Source organism: Catharus ustulatus, chromosome 7 (genome assembly GCF_009819885.2).
Source record: "Catharus ustulatus isolate bCatUst1 chromosome 7, bCatUst1.pri.v2, whole genome shotgun sequence".
NCBI classification, from domain to species: domain Eukaryota; kingdom Metazoa; phylum Chordata; class Aves; order Passeriformes; family Turdidae; genus Catharus; species Catharus ustulatus.
Genome location: NC_046227.1, coordinates 5,471,859 through 5,498,841, shown reverse-complemented (window position 1 = coordinate 5,498,841; position 26,983 = coordinate 5,471,859). Strand labels below are relative to the sequence as shown.

At 42.9% G+C, this 26,983-nt stretch overlaps 2 protein-coding genes across 8 annotated transcripts in view; one reads left to right on the top strand and one right to left on the bottom strand.

Moving 5' to 3' along the window:
• Positions 1 to 327: 327 nt before the first annotated feature.
• Positions 328 to 6,953, bottom strand: C7H21orf58 (chromosome 7 C21orf58 homolog). Of its 2 annotated transcripts, none has more exons than XR_004418392.2 (9): positions 6,862 to 6,953; positions 6,555 to 6,620; positions 5,812 to 5,869; positions 4,627 to 4,694; positions 4,125 to 4,262; positions 3,572 to 3,686; positions 2,033 to 2,172; positions 494 to 1,625; positions 328 to 411 (listed from the first exon to the last, which is right to left on the bottom strand). XR_004418392.2 is itself a non-coding variant. In XM_033064022.1 (9 exons), exons 2-9 carry the CDS (start codon positions 6,612 to 6,614, stop codon positions 396 to 398), a joined length of 744 nt encoding a protein of 247 aa, XP_032919913.1. In that variant the 5' UTR covers positions 6,615 to 6,620; positions 6,862 to 6,953; the 3' UTR covers positions 328 to 395. The 2 variants fall into 2 exon arrangements, 1 of the variants encoding a protein (XP_032919913.1); XM_033064022.1 differs by having other exon boundaries at positions 1,477 to 1,625.
• A 2,104-nt stretch (positions 6,954 to 9,057) lies between these two features.
• PCNT (pericentrin) overlaps positions 9,058 to 26,983 on the top strand; it is a 69,438-nt gene continuing 51,512 nt past the window's right edge. For 4 of the 6 annotated variants that reach the window (XM_033064438.1, XM_033064437.1, XM_033064432.2 and 1 more), the window contains exons 1-12: positions 9,058 to 9,161; positions 13,777 to 13,974; positions 15,480 to 15,530; positions 16,344 to 16,523; positions 17,276 to 17,419; positions 19,729 to 19,893; positions 20,181 to 22,595; positions 22,683 to 22,775; positions 22,984 to 23,148; positions 24,091 to 24,346; positions 26,158 to 26,216; positions 26,394 to 26,568. In XM_033064438.1, coding sequence (XP_032920329.1) covers positions 9,108 to 9,161; positions 13,777 to 13,974; positions 15,480 to 15,530; positions 16,344 to 16,523; positions 17,276 to 17,419; positions 19,729 to 19,893; positions 20,181 to 22,595; positions 22,683 to 22,775; positions 22,984 to 23,148; positions 24,091 to 24,346; positions 26,158 to 26,216; positions 26,394 to 26,568 — 3,955 coding nt within the window. In that variant the 5' untranslated portion in view covers positions 9,058 to 9,107. The remainder of the gene's footprint in view (positions 9,162 to 13,776; positions 13,975 to 15,479; positions 15,531 to 16,343; positions 16,524 to 17,275; positions 17,420 to 19,728; positions 19,894 to 20,180; positions 22,596 to 22,682; positions 22,776 to 22,983; positions 23,149 to 24,090; positions 24,347 to 26,157; positions 26,217 to 26,393; positions 26,569 to 26,983) is intronic. The other 2 variants (XM_033064435.1, XM_033064436.1) reach the window with 2 other exon arrangements.

Here is a 26,983-nt window from a genome sequence, read left to right as displayed (position 1 = left end):
CTTAATCAGACTCACAAACTGCACCAGGCAAACCCAGAGTACAGATGTTCTCCACTTTAAAAACCAGAAGGTGGGAAGATACTGAGAAAATGCTACAAAATCATTGCTCATCTTTCCATATTAAGCAAAACCAGGCGGCTGAGAGCATGAAAAAGTGTTGCCTGATAAAAACTCTGAGTGAGCCTTTTAAGAAGTCATAAATAAAACTAAAAAAGAACAGGATAAACATGGGCATGGATTAAAGCCTGCCCTCTGAAAACTAGTGGGAAAAGTAAAGGAAGGGAAATGGTCGATTTATGTTGCTGAAGAACAAGACATGTCAATGGCTGAGGAAAACTTCAGGATTTTATTGTTTTTAGAAAGTCTATGGTCCACTTGCAGAGGATCCTGTATTCTCAGTATGTGGGCCACCTGCAACAAGAAAAATGGGGTTATTGTGTTTAGCAACAGCCAGTAGAGCTGTAGCTGCAAAAAGATGTGCTTGGTCTCATACCTTGTGGTGGGAGGCAGCTGAAGAAGAGGAAGAACATGGTTTAAAGGCCATGGCAAGATCTGATTTCTGCAAACAGTGAATTGCACTGATCCTGACAGGAGCCAGGAGTTCTTTACTGGTTCAGATTACAAACCCGTGTCAAGGGGAAATGGGTAGAAATGTTCATCCCTTATAATCCCATTAGGTAAATAATCTGTTCAGGAATTCAAATCCTTTGCTAAAGAGGGCTGTACAGACATCCCTGCCAGCAGGTCACCCATGCCCAAGGCTGCAGCTGCCTCCATCCTGTTCCCCTGTTCACTAAGGCTCTGAAAGAGCCATGGCACAGAAATAAAGGTTGGCTTCTCACAGTGTGTCCCAATGTCACCCCCGCTTCCATGCTCTAGCAAGGTTCATTTCTTTGCCAGCCTTGGCATGGAAGAACTTCCCAGCACCTAGGAAGCCAAGCAGGACAAGCTCAGAGGAAGGCACAAAGCAAATGAGCTCCTGGAGGAGCTGCCTGCAGCCTCTGCACAAGGCTCAAGGGCTCTGTGGATTTGTGAGCATCCTGGGGAGAAGTTCATCCATTTCAGCACTTGAAACCCACCCCCTTCAACTGCAAGCACAAGCTTATGGCAAAGACTCAGCACTATTCCTGATACTCCCCTCCCTTTGTACTATTTTTCTTAGCTGCTGGTTTGGGTATTTTATTTCCCCAGGAATTTCTCATTAGCAAATGTCCCAGCAGTGCTTTAAGAACATAAATCCTGGTGGGAACCTTAGCCTGAAGGTAAAACACTTCCCCCTGTGCCCCCAGGGCAGGGGGACTGCTGGGCTCACAGCTCACCCAAAACCACAGGGTGAGAGCCCCTGCAGAGCAGAGCAATGATCTGTGCCATCTCATCCTCATCCTTGTGACATCCCCAGGTTTATTCCACCTTGCCACCCCACCTGGGCAGGGAGAAAGGGCCACAGGTGCATGGCCCAGCTGCCTGCTGACTTACATAGGCTGGGCAGAGCTGCTGGTCCAGTGCTGCGCCGTGGATGGCGACAGGAAGCTCCTGGGGGGCTCTGGGAGCACCCCTGCTGGGGGGTAATGGTGGTGGTGGTGCACCACAGGTGCCTTGGGCCTGTCTGCTCTCATGGCCGGGTCCTTGTGGAGAGAGACAAAGGGTGGCTGCAGGAACCTGTGCCCCCACGGGCTGGGGTTCCACTCAGCCACCCCTTGGGAAAGGAAGGGATTTGGGATGTGTCTGGAGAAGAGTCTGCAGTTCCAGTACAAAAGGTCCAAGAGCACTTGGTGATTTACTTACAAGATTTCACCCAATTCTCAGACCCCACTCCCTCCAATTTATCCCATTAGTGAGTGTCAGGGAAATGCAGAACAACAGAGTGGCCTGGGGACGAAGGTGGGAATGCTCTTCCTCTGTCATCTTTGCTAAGGGGCAGTGTCCTCCACAATCCTGAGGCTCTCCCAGCTCTTTGTGTGTTTGTGCCCTTCCAGGGAGATGGGCTTTTCCTGGTGTGGGTGAGGATGCCCTCCAGGCTGGGTGCTGTTACCTGCTGCATGTGCTGGGGCAGGGCAGAGCTGGCTCCCCCAAGCTGTGTGAGCAGTGCTGGTGGCAGAGCCTTCAGCATCATGTTCTGCATCATGATCTGGTGCATCTGAGCATTCTGCATCAGCATCATCTCCACCATATCTGGTAGCAGAAGAAAACAATGAGAGCTTTATTCTCAAATGGCAGGCAGCAGAGACACCATGGTAAGGAGTGTCCTCCAGCACACACACTGGTCACTGCAACAAAGGCAAAGCAGCTGAAAGGGGGCACATGAAGAACACTGACATTATTTCCCCATACAATGCAAGCTTAATGTCTGTGAAGGGGATTGTTCATAGCAGCTTTCCCATTTCTCCTTCCTTTTGCAAGAAAGCTGCTGCTGAGTATCTTGTGTGTTGGCAGCCCTGCAAGCCCACACCCCTACCTATGCAGCATGGCAGGATGGAGAAGAGCTGAGCTGCAGCTTTCCCTCACTGCAGCATGGTCAGGCTCCTGGCTGTGCTCTCCATTGTCCTAGATCATTGCTTTCCATGTGAGAAGTTTCCTCAAATTTATGTGATATTGCAGTGCCCCCTTGAGAGTCCACTGACTCACAGAATTGTAAAGGTTGGACCTTTAACATCGTCAAGTCCAACCCTCAATCTGTTATTTCATGCCCATCAAACCTCCTTACATGATCTCTGGGATCCAAAGGACTTGTGCAGTGTAACTAATTCACTTGGGGAGAAGTGAAGAAGGAGAGGTGAGAAAAAAAGAAGGGAAAAAGTGATGAAGGAAACTCTCATTTTCCTTTTTACTGATGATACAAAATGTAGTTCACATGTAGCAGCTTCAGAGAAGTCATGAGTGGATTGGGACTATTTTGGTTATGGAAATAAACTGTGATTCAAAAATCCAGACACTTGGATGAAGTATGAGCTGAGAAATACTGCAGTTTCATCACTGAGGATTCCTGTGTGGGATGAACCTTTGGCTGAAGGCTGAGCCAGGGAAATTATCCCAGGTTTTAGTTCATGTATTACTTCACAGTAGCACCCACCTATGTTTCGAAACAAACTCTTTTATTGGCATTGCAATACATTTAGAAAAACATTTTCAGATGTTCTGTTTCATTTCCACACACAGGGCACAAATAAAAGCCTGAGAAAATTGAACAGCAGGTTAGGAAGGAGCAAAAGAATAAAGCCAGATTTTAGAAGCCTGTTTGCTAATTCTGGAATCATCCATGTGCACGAGTTTGACTTTGTCAATATTACTCAGTGCCATGAGTTGAGCTGTTTTGCTTTCCCAATCTTCCCTTGAGTTTACAGTTCCTTTTTCTTAGTTTGAGTGATAAGAGTTTGCCTGAACACCTTTCACAACTGGTACCCACATCCCACTTGTGAAGAAGCACAGCTCCCAAAGCTCCACCAGCTCATTAACAGCACATCAATAATTAGCTGGGACACCATCCCATGTCCCTTGCCACTTGCCATGGTACCTGCCCTGCCCTCTCCAGGCCTGGTGACAGGAGCTGGCTGCTCTGTGGGGAGTTTTTTACCTTCTTTAATGCTCCCAGATCGGGGGACAGCCAAGGGCTGGGCCGGGGGAATCTGCGTGATCAGAGGGGATGGCTGAGGCAGCTGCTGGATGATGGTGGCAGGCTGAGCTGGCATCTGGAACAGGAAGGAAAATGGAGAAGTCAGGGCTGGTTTTGGCCAGCTCCCCCATCTATGGGAGCAGCTGTCATCTGGCCAGGCTTCAGGAAAACTCTGGGGTTCTCGTGGAGAAGCTGCTGAGGCTGTGGGCTGCATGAGCAGGCAGGGATGTGCATTAGAAAGTGGCTGAATGGCCAGGCTGGAGTGTGGGCAGCCCTGCCACTCCTTTTGCCATCCTGTTCCAAGGGTCAACCATTCAAACATTCAACTGCTCATTTTGGGCCTTATTTGCAAGACGGTTTGCCCTTAGGTTTTGCTGCAGGCAGCAAGGGTCCCATGAAAGAGCAAGAGGCATATCTTCCCTTTTTGTGGGATGAGCAATTCCATACAGCTCCCAAATGTTGTCAGCTCAGACTGACACAGTGCTAGTGGTGCTTTCTAGGAGACAATCCTTACAGTCTGCTGGATAATCCTTGGTGGCTCCACCTGGGAAGCTGGAAAAGGGATCTGGTAGACTTGTGGGAGGGCAGCTCTGTGGTCATGTCCCCCAGCTGGTGCAGGTGTCTGTGAAAGCTCTTCCAGAAGGTGCTGCTCCTGCAAAGTCAAGTATTTTCTTCAAGAAAATCTGGTCACAGCAAGGCAGACAGTATGGTTGTGCTCCCTGCACTAAATGGGATTAGCCCTTAGGAACCTGCAGCAAGGGCACCGCCAGTGCCTGCATAAGGATAAAGCAAGCTTTTCTTCCCACAGATCTTGAAGCATAAGCAAAAAGGATTGGGGGAAAAAAAAAAGTGCAGAACGAGATGCCAAAAGTCTGGGAGAACACTTCCCAGCCTTTATATTCCAAAGCAGCAGAGCACTAAATCCTGCCCAAACCCTATTCCTAAAGGATAGGAAAACACAGAATCCACATCAGCAGTGGATGTCTCTGTTACTTCTGGCCAGAGGGAGCTCTTACCCTAAGCTCCTGCAGCAGATCTTTCCTTTGCCTCAGGGCACTTTGGAGCATGTCCTGAACTCTGTTCCCTGGAAGAGGAAAAGCCCATTATTTTGCCCATTTTGCCCAAAAAGCCCATTTCCCATAGGACTGCAAAGACAGAGCTATTACAGCACCTGCATTATGATACTAATGTGGAAGATGTGTTAATAGATAGCTTGATGTTGCATACAAGCAAAACCTTATAAAATAAGGGCCTTGTTACCTTAGTAAAGTCATGGCTCAGACAAAGCAGAAAAGGACTGTGGGAAAGCAACTCAGCTGAATTAGGGGTAGAAAAACAAGTTATAGAACCATCACATGTTCACAGTGTGGTGTATGGTGGTTGGATGAATTATGTTTGTTATGATCTAAAACACGCAACTCTGAAAATAAAGTCTTTAGATTGCTCTCTAGAACCCCCTTTTAACCTCCTGGTTTAGGAATCAATTTCAAAAAGTTTCTAGATGTACCCTGTGCATTCAGAGGATGACTGTCTGTAGTAAGAGCTCAAACCAACTCCAGTTTGAATGTCAACTTTTCTTTTTCTATTTTGTTCTGAATCAACTTCCTTTTCAGTTCATCCCACACATGGTAGATTTTGAACTCGCTTGAAATGAAAATAAGAATGTTTTCAGATACTATGGAGCCATGCCTAGTATCTGCTCTGGAAAGTACCATCTCCTATTTTGAAACTGTAAGTTGTTATAGAGGATTTTTAAAAAATTTTGGCCACAGCATCAGGTCAATGAATAGTACAATCTAGAAATATCACTGAGCTGCTACTGGTAGCCTTGAATCCATAGATAATATAAACATGCAAAGAAATGAAGTGTTCCTCCTGCCTTTCCAAAATCCCCAAAGCCAAGCAAACAAAAAGCTGGACTACAACAGGGGCTCACTCCTAGGTTTAAGAGCTAGGAAAAACTGGATCACCATCAGTTTGCTCCAGCTGAGAGGCTGCAGAGGATACCTGGGCAGGTGTTCAGCTGGTTGTTCACTTCCCTTGGTCAGAAAAAAACAGCTGAAGAAATTCCAAAGATAAAAAGCAGTCAGCTCACAGCTGTTAGGAAGGAGAGCAGATCATCTCCTGAGGAGTTCATGCCTGAGAACATAAGCAAGCCCTTTCCAAAATATGCCTATAATAAGAGCAAATGCTTCTCTTACTTGCAGCTGGGAGAGACAACTCCATCTTCTCGAGGTTCTCTTGCTCATTTTCTAGTCTCTGTTGGCAGAACCAGAACCAGAACTGGCTATAAGTCAGGCAGAAAAGCTCACAAGGATTTCCAAGCCTTTGGCATGGGTTTGGGATGGAGGAAATAGCGCAAAAGTGGAGAAAAATGGTGGTTCTTAAAGCAGTGTGAAATGTCTCATTACAAATCTGGTTACAATAAAGAATATGCTTCCAACTGTCCAGGCTATTCCAGACCTCAAAATTGACAGCATGGTGAATCAGGAGACATATACATAATTTATTTTGTAGAGAGAGAGCTGCATCATATGAAGAACTTGATAATGTTCAGTTTGGGATTGCCTGATAGTCCAGGATCTGGACTCTTGATGCAGCAAAGGCCTGACCAGGCAACACATCTTATGTAAAAGCAGACATGAAAATGCCTTTAAATAATCTGAGATCCTTTTTACCCAAGATTTACTCCTAAACTTTGCTTGTCCCAGATCAAACTGGCTTTTGAGCTTACTGGTGACATCTCCCATAAAATCAAAGTCCACTTAATTTACTGTAGGTGCACGTAAACTTCTACAATGCTATTTAAGAAAGTGACAGTAAGTAGTGAAACTCCTCAGTGTGTCTCAGGAGAGTTATACTATTTTAAAATACAGTGTTAATGCTTAAACATGCAGGAGCAAAAAGCAGAGCAAGGGTGACCACTGCAGAATTATCCCCTTACCTTTTCTAGGAGTCTGAGTTTCAGTCGTGTCAGGTGATCCACCACTGAAGGATCTGCCATTATCTCCTGGAAGAGCAGGCAGGCAAAAACAGGTTAAAAAGCTGAACACAGACAGTCAGGTTTTCAGTGCTCATTTTTCCCCTCCACAATCTTCACAGAATAATTCCATTATTAAAAAACAATAATAGAAGATGAGTAAAAATTGAGAGAAGCAGATAAAAGCTTCAGTTTCCCTCCCAGGTAAAAATGAGTGCAGGCATTCACAATGTCACAGACACAGCTTTTCCTGCCATTTCTCTCAACATACTTTTGTTCTGCAGGTTGTGATGCTCACAGAGACTGAATATTTATTTGTCTGTTCCTAATGGTTGCTACCCTTCCCCTGGCAGCATCACTAAGCCTGGCCTCTGTGTTGTTAGAGCCTTCTGATTAGCTCAGAGGTTTGTGCCTGTAACCTGGTTGCTAAGTTTATAATGTCAGTAAACAATTTCCAGGCATAGAAGCTTGTGTACCTTTGGTAAAGCAAATGCCTGGCACATTAGTGGACAAGAAAAAGCTAAATAAAAGCCAATGGCTCTTTAAAACAAGCCCAGTGGTCAGATTATGATCTTGGTGATTGGTACCTGTTTATTCCAGCTGTTATTAGTGAGCTGTTATTACTACAGAGTAACTAAAAAAATGAAGGAACATAGCTGGAACTCACCCCTGGGTAAGTCCAGGAGCAAAGAGTGTGACATCTGTTTGGTTACCATCTCCCAAGAAACCTGTAGAATGCCTGCCTCTGCCAGCAAAGCCCTGGCAGCATAAAAACAGGGTAACGTTTATCAGTGACAGCCCTAAAATGAGCACCAAGGCAAGAGAAAAAACCAAGTAACAAACACCCTTTCTCAATGTAATGTTTTAAGCCCAGGAGAGACAAGTCACAGCCCCTTCCTCACTCTCAGGCCACAGCAAATCTGCAGCAGCTGGAGCAGCTCAGACATGCTGGGTGAGAGCTGTGAAAATACCATTTTACCCCAAAGTTCAAAAGTTCTTGTGCACACCCTTATTCTGTTTCAAGAGTGGAGCTGTCTGGGCTCTGCAACCAACCTGCTGCTTGAAGTTAGGAGAGACATTGAGATGCTTTTCAAAGACATTAACACCCATACTGTCACCCACAGAATTGTCTGTAGAGACATCAGCACACATCTTCCCTATCAGATCTAACACCAGCATGGTTTGCTCACTGAAACTTCCACTCATCTTTAGAAGAGTAAAATTGCTCATGAAGAGGAAAGCCAAAAATACTGTGCCCCAGAAACCTCTGCAATGGGTTAAAGCCTAACCTTAACTCAGCCCTCCATGCAGATGGACTTTTTAATGTTTGGCAATCCAGCACGCTGCTCCGAGTTAACAGATTTTACTAGAGCCTGTATTTTTATAATTTAAAGCTTTCAAAATCCAAAGAAGCCACCAGTTTTGTAGCTTCAATAAGCAGAGCAAAAGGGAGTTGAAAATTGGATATCTGGGATCTTAAACTTATGATCCTTCATGGACATTGGAGTAACCAGAAGACTCCAGAGATTAGGGCCTGGAAATTCCACATCTGAGAAAATTATGATAGAGGCAATAGGTGGAGGAAAAACTCCACAACCACCAAGGGGTTGTAAAAGTAGGTATGTTTATACATCTACGCTCATACATATTTATTAAAGTTTCAAGATCGCCTATACATATTCATAACCTGCCTTTTTTTACTCGTTTTTCTGCTCATCAATATAAAACAATTAGGTAAAAATCCTGTTGTATAGCAAAGGATCTGTTCTTGATTATACAGCATGCTATAATCTGTTTTGAGTTTAGTTCTAAGTTCCCTGTATCTGAGGGATTAAAGAATGACAACCAAACTAGCATGAAGAGCGAGAAATCAATTAGTAAAAGAGAATAGCATGCTGATTACTGCAGAGAATCACGCCACTTAGAACCAATGAACATTCGTTTGTTAATTCATATATTTATTTATTATTTATTCCTTTGCTAAAAATTTACAAACAAGCGGAAAGGCGGGAAGGGAAACACCAACCCTCCCCCACGTCCTATTGGCCGCCTCCGGCCACGCCCCCAAGGGCACATCCTCCGGCCACGCCCCCAAGGGCACCGCCTCCGGTCACACCCCCCACGGGGCCGCCTCCGGCCACGCCCCCACCTGCAAATCGCCACTCCCCATTGGCTGCCTCCCGCGCTGAGCGGAGACCGCGGCCCTTTTGAAATGGCGCGGGACGCTCCCATTGGTGGGTGCCGCGGAGGGGGCGGGGCCAGAGGCTGGCGCCGGCTCGCCCGGGCAATCCCAGCAGCCATTTAGCGGGAGTGGGCGGAGCCCTGCTGAGAGAAGCCGTCCCCATTGGTCGGCGGCCGCCGTGCGTCAGGCGCTCTGGCCAATGGGCGCAGAGCTCCGCCCCGCGCGGTGTGGCTGGCGCGGCGGCGGGCGGGGAGCGGCCCTGGGCGGCCATGACCGAAGCTGCGCTGCCGCCGCCGTGACGGCGCCGGCGGGGCACGGAGCGCCCCGGCCGCCTCATGGAGGCGCAGGAGGAGGCGCGAAGGCGCAAGCTGGAGGCCGGCAGGGCTAAGGTGAGGGGAAGGGGTCCCGGCCAGGCGGAAGCTGCGCCCGCCCCGGTCTCAGTGCGCTGAGAGGGCTGGCAGGCCGGGGGGCGGCTTCGCCTCAGCCCGCCCCGGGTCTCTCCCCTCCGTGCTGGGTTCCGTGCCGCACTCGGAGTTGGGTGCCGGTGGTGCCGGTGCCGGGGTGCGGCTCCCGTGGCTCCGCAGGAAAAGCCGTGCCCGGCGGTGGCTCTGCCTGCGAGGCCCCATCCCGCTGCACAAGCATGGAAACATTGGCATGGAAACATTGCCTGGGGTGAACACAGAGCGCCTGACAGCACTGCACACACCGCCCCTCGGGCTCCGTTTTCGTTGTTTGGTTTTTTTTCCTTGTTCCCAGCTCTCCCGTTTTTGCCCAGGACTCAATGTTTGTGGGAATACTGCATTTCCAGTTGAGGATCCCAAAGAGCAGGTGTTGTTTTATTACTGTGCTGGCTCATTGGTTTGCCTGTGTGCCCGCAGGAGGGCTCGCTTTGTTGGTTTTCAGTCAGGCCACTAACAAACACTTGATAGGCTTTGAACATTTAGGTGTGTTCACTTGCGTGTAGTTTAGGGACTTGTGTAGGGCTCACAGGATGAGACTGATGTATAAAGTTAGCATTCTGATATATAAAGATAACATTCTCCAAGTAATTGTTACCTGCACATTCTCCAAGTAATTATTACCTGCAGCCATGTGTTTAAGGCTGGTTGTGTGCTAACCCCGTGAGATAAAAACCTCTGCTTTGTTTTGGTAATGATGTTCAAGGAGCTGGTTGAAAATGCCTGGTTGCTTTCCTTTTAATTCATTTCTGGTGGGTTTTGAGCTGGTTTTATTGTATTTCCCTTCTGGCCGTCCCTGCTCAGTAAGGCTTTCTAGGTCCCCAGCATTCCAGTAGGACCGGAACGGGGGCTGTAGCTAGACAGGGATAGCTGAGGCTGTCGTGGGAAGTTCAGACCCATCAGATCTTTCCAGATCCTGCCTTTTCTGCAGGGGGCCTATGTGGACATCTGGCTAGTGGGCTCAGAGGTGGCTTGGAGCTGTCCTGTCTGTCTGCTGTGTTTCTGTTTCAGCTGCTTCCCACCAGTGCTGTGCACAAGAAAATCAAAGAGAGCCGTTCTGGAAGGGAGCAGGGTTGTAGCTGGAGCTGTGCTGAAGCTGCAGCCTGGTGATTTAGCAGTGTAGCTCCTCCATCCCTGGCCTGGCCATCCCTGAGGCTGCCATGGATTCCACACTGCCTGCTCCTGCTCAGCAGTTTCTCCTCTGCCTGCCTTCCCAGCCGTGCTGTGTGCTGTGAGAACACGATCCTCTGCTGGACAGCAGCTGTATCATTAACTCAAGAGAGAGAGCTCTGAGAGCAGGAGTTCTTAAGGTTGAAAGGTTACCTTCGTGTGGCATGACCCGTGTTAACATAAATTAATTTCAGGTGCAGGACCTGTACACGATTAGAAAAAGTTATTAGTTCCCACCTCTTGGAAAACTGTTGTTTGCCATAAAAAAGGTACAGGTCCTCCTTCCTGTGGTGCAGGCTAGAGCAGCTTAAGGTGATCCCACCTCTGGTGTGACACCGAGGTGTTCAGTGTCCATCAGATCATTTCTGAACCATCAACAGGTGTTCCTGACTGCAGGAGATGGGAGAGAGACTGGTTTGTGTGAGAGGCCTCTTGTAGCAGTCACTGTGCAATGATGTAACTGCAGTTTGATACTGCTTCAGTCTGGAGGTGTGACCTCTTGAGGGCTTTTTGCCTCACCCCCACCCTCCAGGAGTTATTTTATCTTTAGCATCCTTAGATTTTAATCTGTTAAGCAATGACTTGGCAAAGAAATGTGATCTAAATGTTTTTGTTTTCAAACCAGTACTTGCATTATTCTTTTTCATATAGGACAAAAATTCCATTACTGAGATGCATTTAAGTTGTCACCCAAGAATCATGATAATGCCAACTGTTCTGTTTATTGGAGATTGTAATTGGCAGCTAAGAACTGATTGTATCAGCTACCTCAGATTCCTGTTTCTAACAAATGCGACACTGATAGCCAGGGTAGTAACTGAGAATCAAAACAAGCGTGACTATTCAGTGCTGCTGTTTTCTGCTTGTTTTTTTTTATACCTCATATTAATTAGTTGCATGTTGGCCACCTGTGCCTCTAGTTACAGAGCTCTCTGTGCCATACCTCGGGTGTGGGAAGTTTTGCTCCACCTCCATTTTACAGTTGGGACCTGAAAAATTAGTTCAGGTTTTCCAGAAAGTTTTCCCACCTCATTGTTTTGAGGAAGGTCTAGAAAATATTTCTTGGCTGTGTCTAAGAGCATTTGTTGCTTATGTTTGCTGTATCCAAGAGCTGTACTAATGTTTATTTGAACAACCTGTTTCTGTTTGGTGCTGATCTGGTTTTCTGCACTGTTCTATTTTCTCTGAGTGTTTGTTTTAGTACTAATTTCTGAAGCACATAAAGTAATACATCAACTTTTAACTGACTGGTTCTGGTGAAATGAAGTTGGAGTGTACTGGTACCATTAGAAAGGTGTTCTTGTGTTAGAACAGCTGCTTGGGATGCTGAGGACAGTGCTCTGAGTTCCTGTGGCCGTACTACATCTTGGCTAAAAGTGAAACTTTCACTTTTGCATGTGCTTTTAGGAAGCAAAATGAGGGTTAAATCATTCCAAACAGCATGATAGGATCTCACTGTGATGAGGCAGAGGCAGTTGTGTCTTGCTTTCTTCACGTTCACACTCCTTACTTCATGTGAATTTGAGTTTCTCTTACACTTTATGTAGCAGATGAAAGGCTTTGGAGAACCAGTATTGCTCTAAATAGAATTTTCCCCATACATCTGGAGCATGTTTGAACCCAGTAGTTCCATAAAATTTTGGCATAGAGATTTTTGCATATGTATTGTGATTTTATATGTGTAGTGCATTTGAATGGGACAAAATAAGTTTTGTTTTCTTTGACTTGTGCATTTAAAAATTTAAGCTGTTTGGGTGTCGAGTCATGCCAAGTCTTGGTGTTTTAATGTGAGTTACTTGGTCTTTATGAATCAGCAACTGCTCTCTGTAATGCCAACTCTCTGCCTTTCATCTTTTCTGCCTGTTTTACTCCTGTTTTCCCTTTTTCCCTGCTTCAGCAGTTTCCTCTGCTCTCCATTTTTCTGCAGGTTTCCTCCTGCCCCGTTTCCCCATGTTATCAGGTTAATTAGTGCTGTAGCTATTTCTGACATACATTGCCATCAGAAGGTGCTGGAGTTGACGTGTGGTTTCAGAGGATAGTATTTGTGTCTCACTGCAGCTTTATGCTCTGTTCATTCTGCTTACTATGAAAGGCACAAGTCTGCCAATCTTCATTTAATCTGCATTCCAGTATTACTGACTGTAGAAATTACAGAAGGTAATCTTAAAAATTAAAAAAAGTTTTTTGTACATAACAATTTTTATTTTTCTGGTAAGAAATTGATGTCTTTCTGCAAATATACCTTTTAAACAGGCTGCTGGGTGTAGCAGACGTGTAACCTGTTGAGTAGCTGAGCTGTCAAGCAGAAGTTCCTGTAAGGAGAGGGGACTGAACTAGATCCTTTTCACAAACTGAATGGGAAGAATGGGGCTAGATTTTTCTGCAGGGTGGCTGTTTGACAGGAAAACCAAGCTGTCCAACAGTGGATTTTCATGTGTGTTGCAGGTAGAACTTGGCAGTGATGTTTACATCCAGTCATCAGTTAACTATCTGTTTTGTCTCATCACAAGCATGTAATACTACACTGTGGTTTTAACCTTGAAGAAATCTTTTTCCTTAGGAAAAGGAGATCTGGATTTCTGCTGTGGGGGAGATGTTACCTGGAAATGCTGCCTAAACACAATACTAGAGTTGAAAATAACAATAATCCTTTTTAAGCTGTTTAGAGTGTTAGGGAGAGTTGGGTAATAAATTGTCAGTGACATTCTTTACAAGTCCCTGGAGCTTTGTAGAGCTGTGACAGCCTGATAAAGTAGAGCATCTGATTCTTCAACAGAAGAAATTAAAATGACCTGGCTTAATTGATTTTCTATTTATGTACTGGAGGCTGCTTTCTGGCGAAGAAGTTTTGCTGTGTTCTCTTAAGGGGATGGCAGGGAAGGAGCATTAAAATTAACGGAAGTGAATCCTCATCTCAAAGCTGACGCTGGCTAAGACCTGTTTAGATGTATTTGTAGGGGTGTGCTGCTCCTGGCACCATGGCAAGGGGGTTCTTGGTTTTGCTGGCCTTGCAGAAAGACTGCTCAATTGTTATTTTTTCCTAGTGCTTCTAGTATTATATTGACAACTCGTTGCTTTACTGATTTGTCTTGCTGTAATTCTGGATTATCATTGACACACAAAGTTTCACTGAGCAAAACTTTGATTCTTGTGTGGAAATGAGCATTAGTGCTGGTGTGAGATTTGTTGCTTAATGGCACAGTTATCCAGTATGTTGTGAACGTGTGGAAAGTAGGCAGATAAAGCAGTTTTTCTGCAGATGTACATATTTTATCAAGGCAGGAGCTCTGTCACCCATGACTGTGTTAATCTTGTGGTCCTGCTACTTTTTCCTTGCTTACCTCTCCCTGTACCTCTTGCAATCTTTCCTGAACAGTTTGCTTGCTTCAGACAGCGAAAAGCAAAGGGCGACGTCGCGCAGTCGCAGAAAAAGGCGGCGAAGAGGAAGGGCTCGGCTGTCCACACGCATGACCTTCCGAAGGAAGAGCACCCAGTAGCAGCCAGAGGTGCTGGCAAGGGCCTAGGGGCTCAGGCTGAAGACACCAACCTCCCAGAGGGAAGAACAGAGGCACAGGTAAATTTTAGTGTTCCTTCCCTTCGCTGCGCTGCAGGTAACGAGCGTTGCAGGTGGTTGTTTTACTCAGTTGAGTGTTTGCTGGTGCTGGCCACCAGCTGCCCTTTGGAGGTAAGTGAACTGCTGTTATTTTTGCCTCATTTACTGAGTAAGACATCTCCATGATGTGGCCTAGGCAGCTGTTACTGCCAGGGAGCTGTTAGCCTCCTAAATTGAAGTATTTCACCTTTCACTGCCATGGAGTTCTCTTCGGGCAGATTTAGGCTTCTGTGGCTGTGAATTCATGAAACAGTGGGAGATCAACAGATTAAAAACTGCCAGGATCTTACAATGCACAGTATTAATCTGGCTTTCTATCACTTGAGTGACTCAGATATGCTTCATGTTTTCTGAAAAACTGTAATTTATTCCCTCAAGCTCTTAGTCACCATTGTAAAGCCAGCATAAATGTTATTTCCACAGATTGGTTTAGGGTGTAACTCTGCTTGTGTCTGATGTATTTTGGTGTGTATGGACTGACGGCTCTCTAAAGGTAGTCATGTTCTCTGTGGAAAGAATTTTGGGGAGCTGGTGCCTTCTGCATCTGAAGCATCTCTCCATTTGTTGGTGTGTTTTCACAACATGCCACAATAGCATCAGCTAGCATGTCTGCAAACCTGCAGTGATGGGGATAAAATTTGCCTGTGTTATCCTGCTTTCTGTTGTGAGGGTATCCCTGATGCTTTCAGGATATCCTCAACATAATTGTGAGCATTGCAAAGGCTTCTATGAGACTACACATGAGTGTCTGCACTGAAGAAAAACATAAGTGTTTTGTCACTCAGCCATAGCAGTGTCCTTGCTACACTCGTGTGAGCTTAAACTGAAAAAACAAAAATCACTTACTGCTGCTAAAAAGCTTTTTTCAAAATAGCTGGGTTGTAAAGCAACTGGAATTCTAGGTTACCTGGAGAGGGTACCTCCAGGGAGACAGTAATCATTGGGAACTACTTCAGGCAGATTCAAAATGCAGGGAGAGCTGTGGACTGCCTTTTCCAAATAATGCAATAATCATCTTGGTCTTGTGAATTTAGTGAGGGGGACACCTCTTTCAAGGTATGAAGCTGTGTTAAGTCTTTGTGTCAGAAAAAGGTGTTGCTCTTGTGATTACCTGGATGGTTTTAGGATGCTTGTTAAACAATCTCCTGTCAGTTTACTAATTTTTAGTAGTAGATTAAAGGTTGCTCAAATATTTGCCAGCTGCAACAGCAGAGGATGAAGCATCAAATCAGTGTTGAGAATTAGCCCTAAATTTAAGTAGATATTATAATACTTTCGTTTGTTAGTTTGTTTGCAGTTTAGTTCATTTCACCATGAAACACCAGCTGGATTTAGCATAAAGTCAGTCTCTCACAACACTGACCTTTCTGGCTCATGCTTAAGGTGTTTCCAAAATAATTCTGATTTTCCTTATTTTTATTTAAAATAGCTATGATTTAGTGTTTGTTTGATTTGTTTATTTACAGGACAGCACGGATTTGTCTAGCTGGGAGCCACTGGATGATCATGCAACTGAAGTAAGTGTGAAAGGATGTATCTTTATTTGCTGGATAGAGCTGAAAGAAGACTATTATAATTGGTTGCTAAAATGATTCATTGAACATTGTTATCAAATATGATAAAACTGATGTGACTTCACTGTTTTATGGTATAAAACAGGCATTCCTCTCTATGTATATGTACTGGCTGTGAAAATTGGTTGCTAAGAAAATTGGGGTTTGTAAAATCATAGGCTTTGCCCAGAGAAACTGGAATGTTTTTAATGTTTCCAATTGATGCATGGGTTCATTTTTCATTGTTTCAAACAATACGATAAAAAATAGTCAAAATATAATACTATATCCTCTGTGATGATTGTAATAATGTTGCTCCTAAGAAACCACAGAAGTTTAATTTTATTGAAGATCTTTACATTGTTGTTTCCTGTTTGGGTGGCCTGTTAACCAGTCAGATGGATGTAAAAGCTTTGTTTAAATTGGTAGTATTCTGCTTCCTTCCTCACAGGTGGAGGTATTTAAATCCCAATACATGCCAAAATAACATGTTGCCACCATTTGGTGCTATAGAATCACAATACTCTTACTTTACTTTTGTGACTTGAGCTATCATGAAAATGTATTTTCTATGATCATTTTTAATTTGTAATTTTTAAGCATTAAGGACTTTATGTATGTAATGTTAGATACAAATCCCGCTGTTAAATTACTTTTAAAGTAGAATTTGCCCAGGACTTAACTGTGAAGCTGAATTTGTTTTCAGACTAATTGTAAACCAGAAATGGTGTTTGTAATGAACAAATGATGACTAAATTTCTATTTTTTCTTATGAAGAAAGATAGGATAAATTCTGGTGCAGAATACAGTGAGGCTGATGCTCAGATGTGCCAGGTGAGGATAGCTGAGCTGGAGAGCAGGCTGCTGGAGAAACAGGAAGCAGTGGAAAGACTCACTGTACAGATGGATGAGCTGCAGGACCAACTCACCCAGCACAATGATTCTATGCAGCTTCAGGTATGTTTCACAGAATTGGGATAATACTACCTTATTTTAATCCTAAAAAAACTTAGGCTGCAAGACTCAAAAACCTATTTTTTCAGTGAGAAGTACTTCACCTTGCTAATATGTAGTGCAAAATGCAGCATCCTCTTCTAGAATATTAAAAAAAAAAAGTTTTGCTTTCCCTTTCTCTAGCAGTTCTGTGTAAAGGTAAATTATTGCCAGGTGCTTTCCAAGACTAGTTACTTTCTCCTTTATGTGTTCTTTTTCTCATTCTAGGATTGGGGAAACAAAGACATTTCCTGTTGGTGAGAAGTAAATTGAAAAGATAAATGTGGTTAACATAAAATAGGATTAATGTATCCCATCTCATAAGCTTCCTCTCACATGACTCTGGCAGATAGGAAACAATTTAGGGGGTGTTAAGTATTCATTATATCCTTTTTGAAAACTTGGTTCCTTTTTGAGAACTTGGTTCCTTTTTACATTACAGCTACAAATTTGGAAGTGAAAATGCCAGTTTCATTGTTGGTATCCCATAATTTTTTTTTAAATCACTTTTGATTAGGTTTGTGATCTCTGAGATCAGTTTAAGACTTGCATAGTGCCTGCTATCATCTTTGGACACAGACTTCTTTGGTACAAGTTGGTTGAAACTTGTAATGCAAATACAGACTCAAATGGCTTTGCTTCCAGAAAATCTACTTGGTTCCAAATGTGTCAAGGATATTTTAATGTTAAAAGTGAACTTCTTCTGACCCTTGTAGGAAATGACAGTTCAAGAGCAGAATGAAATCATCAGGAAGTTAACAACCTGCCTTCAACAGGCCAGGAAAGAGCGGGATGAGCTCCAGGAGGAGGCTTCACATGTGGCTGGTCAGATCCATGATTTACAGCTCCAGTTACATCAGGTGTGCCTCTCCTCCCGTGTGTCCTTACACAGACTGCAAGAGCAACTTGGGGAATGTAAAAACATCGAGCTGATGATGTAGCTCTTCATAGTTCAGTTTGTAGCACAGCAGTGAAAATGATTTCAGGGCGAGGCAGGGTTTTTTCCTGGTTGCTACAGAGAAGTCCTGGAAATATCCTCATATTTTCCACTTGCATAATGTTTTGAAGGTCGTTGCACTTCTTTGTTCCTCACTTAAGCCCTTGTTAGGGAGTCTTACTCAGTGTTGGTGGTGTTATGGATCAAGTGAAAGCGTTAGGCAAGCCTTGCCTTAGGTTCAGATTTTTGGCAACAGCTTGAATTCAGGTGAGGCACACCTAAATGAGTTCTGACCCCTGCAGGAAAGGACAGCTCAATGAATATCAGTTATTTACTGATTAGGCAGAAGATTAACAGACAATTGGCCTTAAGCAGAGTTCCATATTGCACAGGTAAAACAAAGAACTACTAGCAGATAAAATAGTGCACTACATAAAGGTACCTATATTATAGCTAGCAAGGAAATAGTAGAGCTTAGGAGTCAGAGTAACTTACCACCAAACTGATGATGAGGTACTCAGATCCCTTTGACTCAGCCCCTGAGAGGGTAACCACAAAGTGTCATCCCAGCTCTGGGGAAGAGCCCCACACATTTCCACAGAATGTGCAGAAGACTTCTGCCTTGTGAAAATTTGGTGTAGCTTTGTGAAGTGAAGTCTGTTAGTCAGAAATTCAAGCTCATTTTCCTTCAGTCTCTCTCCCAATGCAAGATGTTTATTGTCAGCTGGGAATGCCACCTCCATGGTGCCAGAAATATCTCGCTACCAGACAGATGTCCAGCCTGAGACATTTCACCAGTTAGCAAATTCTTGTGAGGGGGAAGATGCCCTGAGCTATTGCACCAGCTGATAGGCAGAACAGATAAGCCCTTCTGTTGGTAAGGGAATGTCCTGCCACAAGTGGTTTTTAGCCTTTATACAACTGTTGCTATATAATTTGGGTTTGCATGTGATCATTTGTCCTTTGCCAGAGAAATCTGTGAGTTTCTGCTTGGGCAACTGGAACATCTCAGCTGTTAGACAGAAACTTGTTGTGCTGAGGTAATGGGACTTGGCTCAAAGAAAGAAATTTAAAATAACATGGTTCAAGCAGCCTGTATGACACACATAGGATCCTGCTTCAGTGCAACATTGATCATGGATCTAATCCCTGGGTAATGAGATATACTGCAGCTTTTCTCTGCTTTAAAATGCATTTTCAAAAGTGCTTTATTCTTTCTTGGTGGAGGTCAGTGTTCTAGTGGCTGTTCTCTTTGAACCTAGGTATTTGTTGTCCTTGTAGCCTTGTAATAGCATTTGCCAAAGAGAAATGTTTCTGTATAGTAATTGTTTCAGGTTTGCAGGATAAGAATTGCCCTACATGGGATTACATATCTTAAAATTCTAGACAGAAAGCAGTTTAAAAATTTTAAAAATAAAAACTGAGACTTTTTAGTCCAGGAATTATCTTCAAGGAGTTGCTTATGCCCTGAAAAATAAACTGTCTGCCAAATGAAATTCTGTAAAATAACAAAAAATAGTACTTTCTATCTACAGTTCTGGTTACAACAGCAGAATGTGGTAAAAGTGAAGGCTGCTCAGCAGGTGTTTGGGATTTGCACCATAAGCCATTGAAAGACAAGGATCAAGCCTCTAAATAGCATTTCAGGCATATTCTAAATAAGTCTAGTGAGGTGATGCGCATTGTGGAAGGATGTATTATCAACTTTGAAAACAGATGAAAGCACTAATACTGTCTTAGATATTCTTCCTTGGTTTTAGCCACATATTGAGAAAAATATGTTAAATAAAACATATTTTATCTCACCTTGACGGGGGAAATGTTTTTCTTTCATTTGAAGGATGTGGAGAGGAAAGAAACAACCTTTAGTAATGAGCTGTAAATCTTTTTCAGAGTAGACTGGTTTTGTTCATTCTGCTCTTAATGGTCCAGTCTATTAGAAGTTCTGCTTGGTATTGGAAGAATTCAGAATGGTTTGTTATTATGAACCTGTTAATCTAGCATGTTGGAAAATTCACCATAGGGATGAATTATCTAACATTTGCATCCTTTCAGTGAGTAATAGTATATAAAACATGATGAGTGTTTTCTGCCTTTTTAGGATGATTTGTATTCCTTGAGAATGAAAGATTTAGGGTAAATCTGTAAATACACTTGCTTACAGCCAGTCTTGTGTGTGAATTGTTTGGATATAAATTTTCCCCTGACTCTGAATGCCTTTTATGTGTCCAGGTTACTGAGATGCTGAGGAGTAAAAGTCTCAGGAGAAAGGAAGGATTAGAAGCCCAGCAGCAAATGTCCATGTTCCAGGATCATCTCAGAGAGCAAAATGCACACTTGCAGATACTGCGTGAGAAAGCACATGCTCTAGAGGTACAGCTGGAGTCTTCTCAAAAGGTAAAACCACTTTTTTTAATTATTTCAAACTTGGTGATAACTGGAATTTGCTGTAGTGACACATTCATAAAATAAGTCTTTTTATGTAGAAATAAATTTATCAGGATTGTGATGACTAACATACATTAATGAAACAGATCAATGCCTGGTTTCCTTTAAGAATGTAACTAGTAGTGCCATAAATAGAAACCTTAAACTTAAATGTTATTTCTGAATGCAAATTAAAAATAAGAGGCTTAAGGAAATGAAATCATGGCATATTTTACATCTAATGTTTTATTTTTAAGAATACCAAAGATAAAGAAAATCTGCTTGCCCAAATGGAAGAGGATATGAAAGATACAATACAAGAACTACATAAAAGCATAGATGAAAAAGAACAATTTATTAAAAGTCTTCAAGATCTGCTGACATCAGAAAGATCTGGCTTGTCTATACTGCAGCACACACTTTCTCTCCGGGACTCAGAAATAACAGAATTGAAAAAAGAAATCTCTTTATTCAAAGTGAAAGAACAGCAACATATTGAAGAACTGAAAATCAGTCATGAGAAGGAGATTTGCAGACAGTTGGATAACTTGAGGAATGAGCTGGAGAAGTGCTACAGAAGAGAGGTTGCAGAAGCCAAGCAGGTTTATGAAGAAGAACTTATTTTAAAATATAAAAATGAACTTGAACAGTTAAAGAAAGAACTTTGTGCTTTGAATTCTAAAGAAAACATTCAGAATTTGAATGGCACAATAATTGACTTAAATATAAGGCTTCAAGAATCTGAAATTAGTAAAGAAAATTTGAGGAAGAAACTTGAAAACCAACGGGAGGACTTTCAAAGGGAAAAATCTGAAATAGAAACCAAATACAAGGATTTAATTGATGGCCTTAAATATCAACTTTCTTATGCAGAGGAGCAAGTGAAGGAAGCCCAGCAGTATAAAAAAGAAAAACAGTCCTTGAATGAAGAGATTCAGAAACTGAATTCCTACATCCAGGAATTAAATGAAAAGCAGCTTTATGGGGCTGAAAAAAGTATAGATGTAAGGCAAAAGCATGATGGAGAGATTGTCTCCAATAAGAAGTTACTGGAATTGAGGGCAAACTGGATTTTATCAGGGGTGGATCTTGAGGAGGTGTGGGACAGGGCACACCAGTCAGAAGGTAGAGATGAGCCAGTGCATGGAGAACTGGAGTTCCAGCATGACTCCTCAAGGGATCAGCTACAAGAAACAAATAATTCAGACATCACAAAGGATAATGGAATTATTGAAGGGGAGAACCTGTCTGAAGAAGCCTTGTCAGAACTGGGGCTTCTCAGTGGTGATGAAGGAATATTAGCTAAATACCTCATTTCCACAGAAACTCCAGAAGACTCCTGTGTGTCCAGCACTTCAGAGGGCCTTGCCATTGAGGAGGGCAGATGCAGCACAGATGGGTTAGACCACAGTGTGCTCCTAGAACCCAGCAGAGATTTTACATCTTCTCCATTAAACCTTGCTGAGAGCATGTGTCTTAGTGGCTTGGCTCAAGGTGTTTTTGAAGAGGCAGAGCTGAGAGCAGAGGCCTTTGTTTCATATGTGTCAGATGACTCCCTGCAGCAAAACAAAATTGGAGACCGCGGGGACGTAGAGGATGATGAGGTGATGTGTTTAGCAGAGGGACATCTGAAGCCAGCTGAGCAGCTCCATCAGGAGTCAGCCTTGAAAATGCCTTACCAGGACACCCAAGAAGCTGTTCAAAACTGGGAACAAACCATGTCTGAGCCCTCTCATATGCATGCAAAAGTGGAGGAAGAACATGAAGCACGAATCTGTTGTGAAAAAGGACTTCAGAAAATGGAGGAGGAGAAAGAACTTGAAAATAAACTGATGCTTCTACTAAAGCAGCAGGGTGAGGATGGAGGCCAGCCATCTCTAACACAAGTGTCAAACCCCTCTGCCTGGCTAGAAATGGTGAAAGACCTCCAGGAGGAAAGAGACGTGTTGATGATGCAGCTGCAAGCTCAGGAGCAGCTAGTGAGAGATGTTCAGGAGCAGGAAACAGCTTCTGATTCTGTGACAAGCAAAGTGCAGGCTCCTCTTGGCCATCAGTTGGCAGCTTTGCAAAGCCAGCTTAAAGCTCAGAAGGCTGAAAACCAGAGAATAGCAGAGCTGTTCAGTCAGAAATCTCTATCTGAAGAGACATTGCTAAAGGAACAGGAGTCGCTTAAAGCGGAAATCAATAATAAAGAGCAAAATTTAGCACTTTTGTTGAAGGAAAAAACAGCCTTGAGAGAGAGACTGTCCAGTGTGGAGGGGGATCTAGTGAAAGCAGAAAAAGCACTAGCAGAGAATGCTAGCATCATTGAGGCCCTTGAGGAAAACATCCGTGAGCTTAATGCTGAAATGGAAAACATCAAAGAAATCCAGGAGCGTGAAAGACTGAGCTATGAGGACAGGTTACAGCTCAGCAGCCAAGAAATTAATAAACTTACTGCTGAAATAAAGGAAAAGACTACTGAATACAGTGAGGCAAAGAGCCAGCTGACTGAAGAAATTGCCCAGTTGAAAAAGGCTCATTTGGAGCTTGAGGCTCGCTTGCAGGAGTCCTGCCAGGCTGCCCAGGAGGCTCAGTGCAAGATGGAGAGGCATTACAAAGAGGAAATGGATAAGATGGAGACTCAACACCTTGCTGAATTAACTGAAGTGAGTTTGGCACACGAGAGAGAGGTAGGAAAATCCTGGTAAACTGCAGGAGTCCTGGGATTTTGGAGTGCTTAAGGTAGCCATTGCAAATGTTTCTATGCCTGTTTTCAGATAAGAGAGTTAAATGCTGAAATAAAAGACAAAGTGGAAGAACAACAGAAGCTGGAAGAAAAAAGAAAGGAAGAGATTGCTATAATAAAAAAGGTACATGTTTATAACTGGGTTTATTTTGGAAAAATAAAGTCATTTTGCATTGTCATGTAAGCAGTGTAAACTGCTTAGAGACACAAAATTGTTATTTTTCTGTGGTGTTTTTGACTTGGGGTCAGGAGGGAGGGAGAATTCTTTTTCCATAATTTTGGCTAAAGAAGCACATTTTGAGGAAACCTTTTCATCTGAGTGTTCTCTGCAGGTTCATGAACGAGAACACGATCGGGAAATCTCTGAGCTGGCTGCCAGACACTCCGAGGAGATGGAGAAACTCCGTGCTGAGCTCAAGGAAGAACAGAGGCAGCTTTTAGAGGAACTCCAGCACACACACAGGGCAGAGCATGAGCAAGCTCAGCTCCAGTCCCAGGTAAAAACAGGAAACACAGGGATTAATACAGCTCTCAGCTGACTGTTGATCTCCAGCATACACAGAAATCAAGGAGCCTTCTCCTTAGTTTTTGTGGATATTACACGTGCTCTTTCCCTTAGTGCTGCAGTCGAAGGAAAATGAGGATTCTCTTGGTGGTGGGAGAAGATATTTTTTAGAGGAGTTCTCTAGAATCCTCACTGCAATTATTTGAGCGTTAATTCTGAAGAGAACTGGATGTTTAAATTGATTTTAAGGGAGGAAAAACAGCTTTGTGATGTTTTTGTCTTGGCAAGTTTAACAAGTAAATTTTATGAAGGATATAAACCCCTCCCACTTTTTAATTATCCCACTATTAATAATTAGGAATGCTTTCTTGTTAAGCTGAAGTGTGAAAAACCTGACTTTTACCTCTGTATACTTCCTGGGTTTTTGAACACTTCCACTAAATGTGAAGCAGAAATGGAAAGAATATGTCTGGTGTTAGCTCTAATTGCAACCTGTTGGTACACTGATTAGTTTACTTAAGAATTGAGAAGTGGTGAATTTTATTTCTACTTCTCCAATATCACGTAAAACTTTGTTTTGTTAACAAATTATAGCCAACAGCAAACATAACGAATTCATTCAGTAGACATTGCGAAGGGCTGGGGTGAGGCTGTGTTCTGCTTTGATGTGAGGGAGTGGATAGATACAGGATATTTTGTCGGAAGTTAAGAGGCAGGTAAGGCAAACCTTTTACTTTGCACTGAAAACATTCAAATCTCATTGCAGCAGTTTATTTTAAGTGTTCCTTTAAGGGTCCTTGCCACAAAGAAACACTCTCCAAGTACAGAAAGGCAAAACTTAGATGTGTTTAACAGTCAAAACTGAAACTGGTCATGAAAAAGCGAGCACGTTTCATTAGAGGGGAGGGAGAAACCCTTTTTTACTCCACTGCAGACACTGCACAACCTTGAACTGGAAGCTTTACGCCTGACCTTAAACAATATGCACACCTCTCAGCTGGAGCTTACACAGTCCAACTTGAGGAAAGAGAAGGAGACTGCCCTCATGGAGCTGCGGGAGATGCTCAATGACAAACGTGCTCAGGAGGTAGCAATCCTGCAGAGCCGCCACCAGCTGGAGTGGGAGAAGATCAAAGAGCAGTGTCTGAAGGAAAAAGAAGACCTTAAGGCCAAGTATCAGCAAGAACTAGGTATTAAAACTGGGCAATAAATATTTTCTCCCTGCAGAGGTTCTTGTCTTGGTGTAGAGATGGTGACAGCTGGTGTTCCCTCTAATATGAGCAGGACTGCCATGTGCAAGTGTGCATGTTTATATATGAAAATGAAGTTGTGCAGGCCTAATTTTAGTTGTTCTTCATCTGTAAATTAGTGCTAAACTGAACTGCTTTGTTTCAGGAAGCTTTAGACCAAGTCCTCATAAAGAACTTGATCAGTGCAAAGAGTAGAGATCTTATCACTGACGTTTTCTCAGGGTTTTTCTTGCCCTAAGTCAACACTACTGTTGTCTTTCTGAGAAGATGTGCGAGTGCTTCCTGGCTTACCCTCAGTGTTAGAAAGGAGTTGGGAAGGAGCTCAGGGAGAACTTGTAACTGGGTGTGCTCTGAGCTGCACTTCATGTAAGATTGTGTTGTGGCATAAGCAAGAAGGCACTTGCACCTCATGGTACTGAAGGACTGCTGATGATGCTCTTGGCGTTGTTTGGGAAATTTCCCTTTTTCCAGATGAGACCATTTTTGACCCATATGGCAGAGCTTGAGGAATTTCTGGAGAATGATGAATCCTGCAGAACTTCACTGAGGAAGTTTACAGAACCACAGGCTGGTTGGGGTGGAAGGGCTCTCTGGAGATCATCAAACCCCTGCTAGAGCAGCTTCACCCAGAGCAGTTTGCACAGGATTGTGTCCAGGCATGTTTTGAATATCTGCAGAGAAAAAGGATCCACAGCCTCTCTGGGCTGTTACAGGGCTCTGCCACCCTCAGTAAAGAAGTTTTTCCTTCCTATTCAGATGGATCCATGGGGAACACTGCGCGTTGCAGGCCTCCAGCTAAACTCTGCACTGCTCACCCACATCCCTCTGAGCTCTGAAATAAGGTTTAGAAACCATTCCTTTAGTTGTCCTTCCCTAAGAGACAGAGAATGTTCATTTAACATTTCTGACCTAAAAGTAGGAAACCATTTGTTACCACCAGCAGTGCAGTGAACTGATAGCACAATGGGATTTGGGAACTGGAGGAGGTCAAGATGCAGTTCTTAATATCAATGCTGTTTTTCCAGTGTAACTTAATACCAGTTTCATCTCTAAGCTTTCATTTCCCATGGAAAGACTTGAAATAATGGTTGCATATTATAAACTATTAAATATTATAAATAAGCCTAGGCAACAGTGTTTGATGCTGTGGGAAGGTGGCTGATAGGCTTTTACAGGGTTCCTGCAAATCAAAAAAGAGGCTGAAAAAGAAGCTGGAATTAATCAAGGGAGGAGCTAGAAAGGAAGAATCTATTGATGTCAGTGATAACTGAGCAGATAGTGGCATCTCTCTTGCTGTCTTTTTTTCCTAGACATTTGTGGAAGAAATTTGAAGTTTCCTACCTGCTGAATGCTACTCCTTCTTTCTGGAGATGATTCTGTGCTCATAGTGTTGCGCAGTGAAATGTTAAAACTACAAATTCAAATGAGTACTGATGTATCTTTAGGGTTATTTTTCTTTTTAGTATCATGTTCTCTGTAGACTTAAGCAGGCTTTACTAATTAAATTGAATGTTACTTGCTGAGTTGTCTTTGCAGCTGTAAGCTCTAGAATGCTTGTTTTCTAAAATTAAAGTGAGCTAGTGGGATATAACATAACAGCAGGTGTGGATAGAACCCAGCATCTTACCCTGCTCTTTGCCTGCCCATTTAAGTCCTGACTTTGATGTTGAAAATTGTAATCTCATCCATATCTCTACTTATAATTTAATAATATTTTACATAAATTTATTAATAAGTATTTTATTTCACAGTTGACCAGAGAAAGAAAATAGAATTGGAAATGGAAGAGACACATGTCCAGGCATTAGAGGTACACATTCTGTTCTTTATACAAGAAAAAAAATAAAGCTGCTTTCAGAAGACAAGAGCTTGTACAAGTCCCAGATCTGCTACACATTTATTGTAAAGGACAAATAAATGGAGAAAAAAAAAGTATTAATTTACTAAACGTGTTTGCTTTAATATAATGCATGTGTTACTCTCTTAGACCCTCAAAAGAGACTGGGAATTAGAGTCTAACAGACGTTTAAAAGACATGTGTGAAGAGCTGTGTGAAAAACATGACACTGAGATGATTGCACTGCAGAAATCTCTGGAAATGGATTTGGAAAAAGTCAGAGCAGAGCTGGGGCTTCTTTCTGTGGAGAATGTACAGTATAAAAGTAAGTATCATGGACTGGGAGGCAGCTATTTTATTGAGCTGTAGCATAGCTAAGGGATTTTACAACATGTGTAAAAGCAAATCTAGGATGTATTTATGTAGCCTTATTTAAAAAATGAGACAATGGCATGAGACTGTCTAGACAACAGGTTGTAAATAAAAAATTGTTTAAAACCTGGATACCATTGCTGCATTTTGACTTCCACAGAGTATGAGATGTGAGGTGAATATTAAAGGGAGATGCTGTTTGCACCTGTTTTGACAGTTACTGTGTGATTAATATTAATAGAAGTTTTTTCTAACCAAAATTGCATTTGTATTGTGAATAGCTAAGGCTTAAGGGGATGAATGGTTGTCTCTTGGTTAACTAACAGTGTGGGATGCAGAGAACTATAAAGCAAGCAGGGCATAGAAAT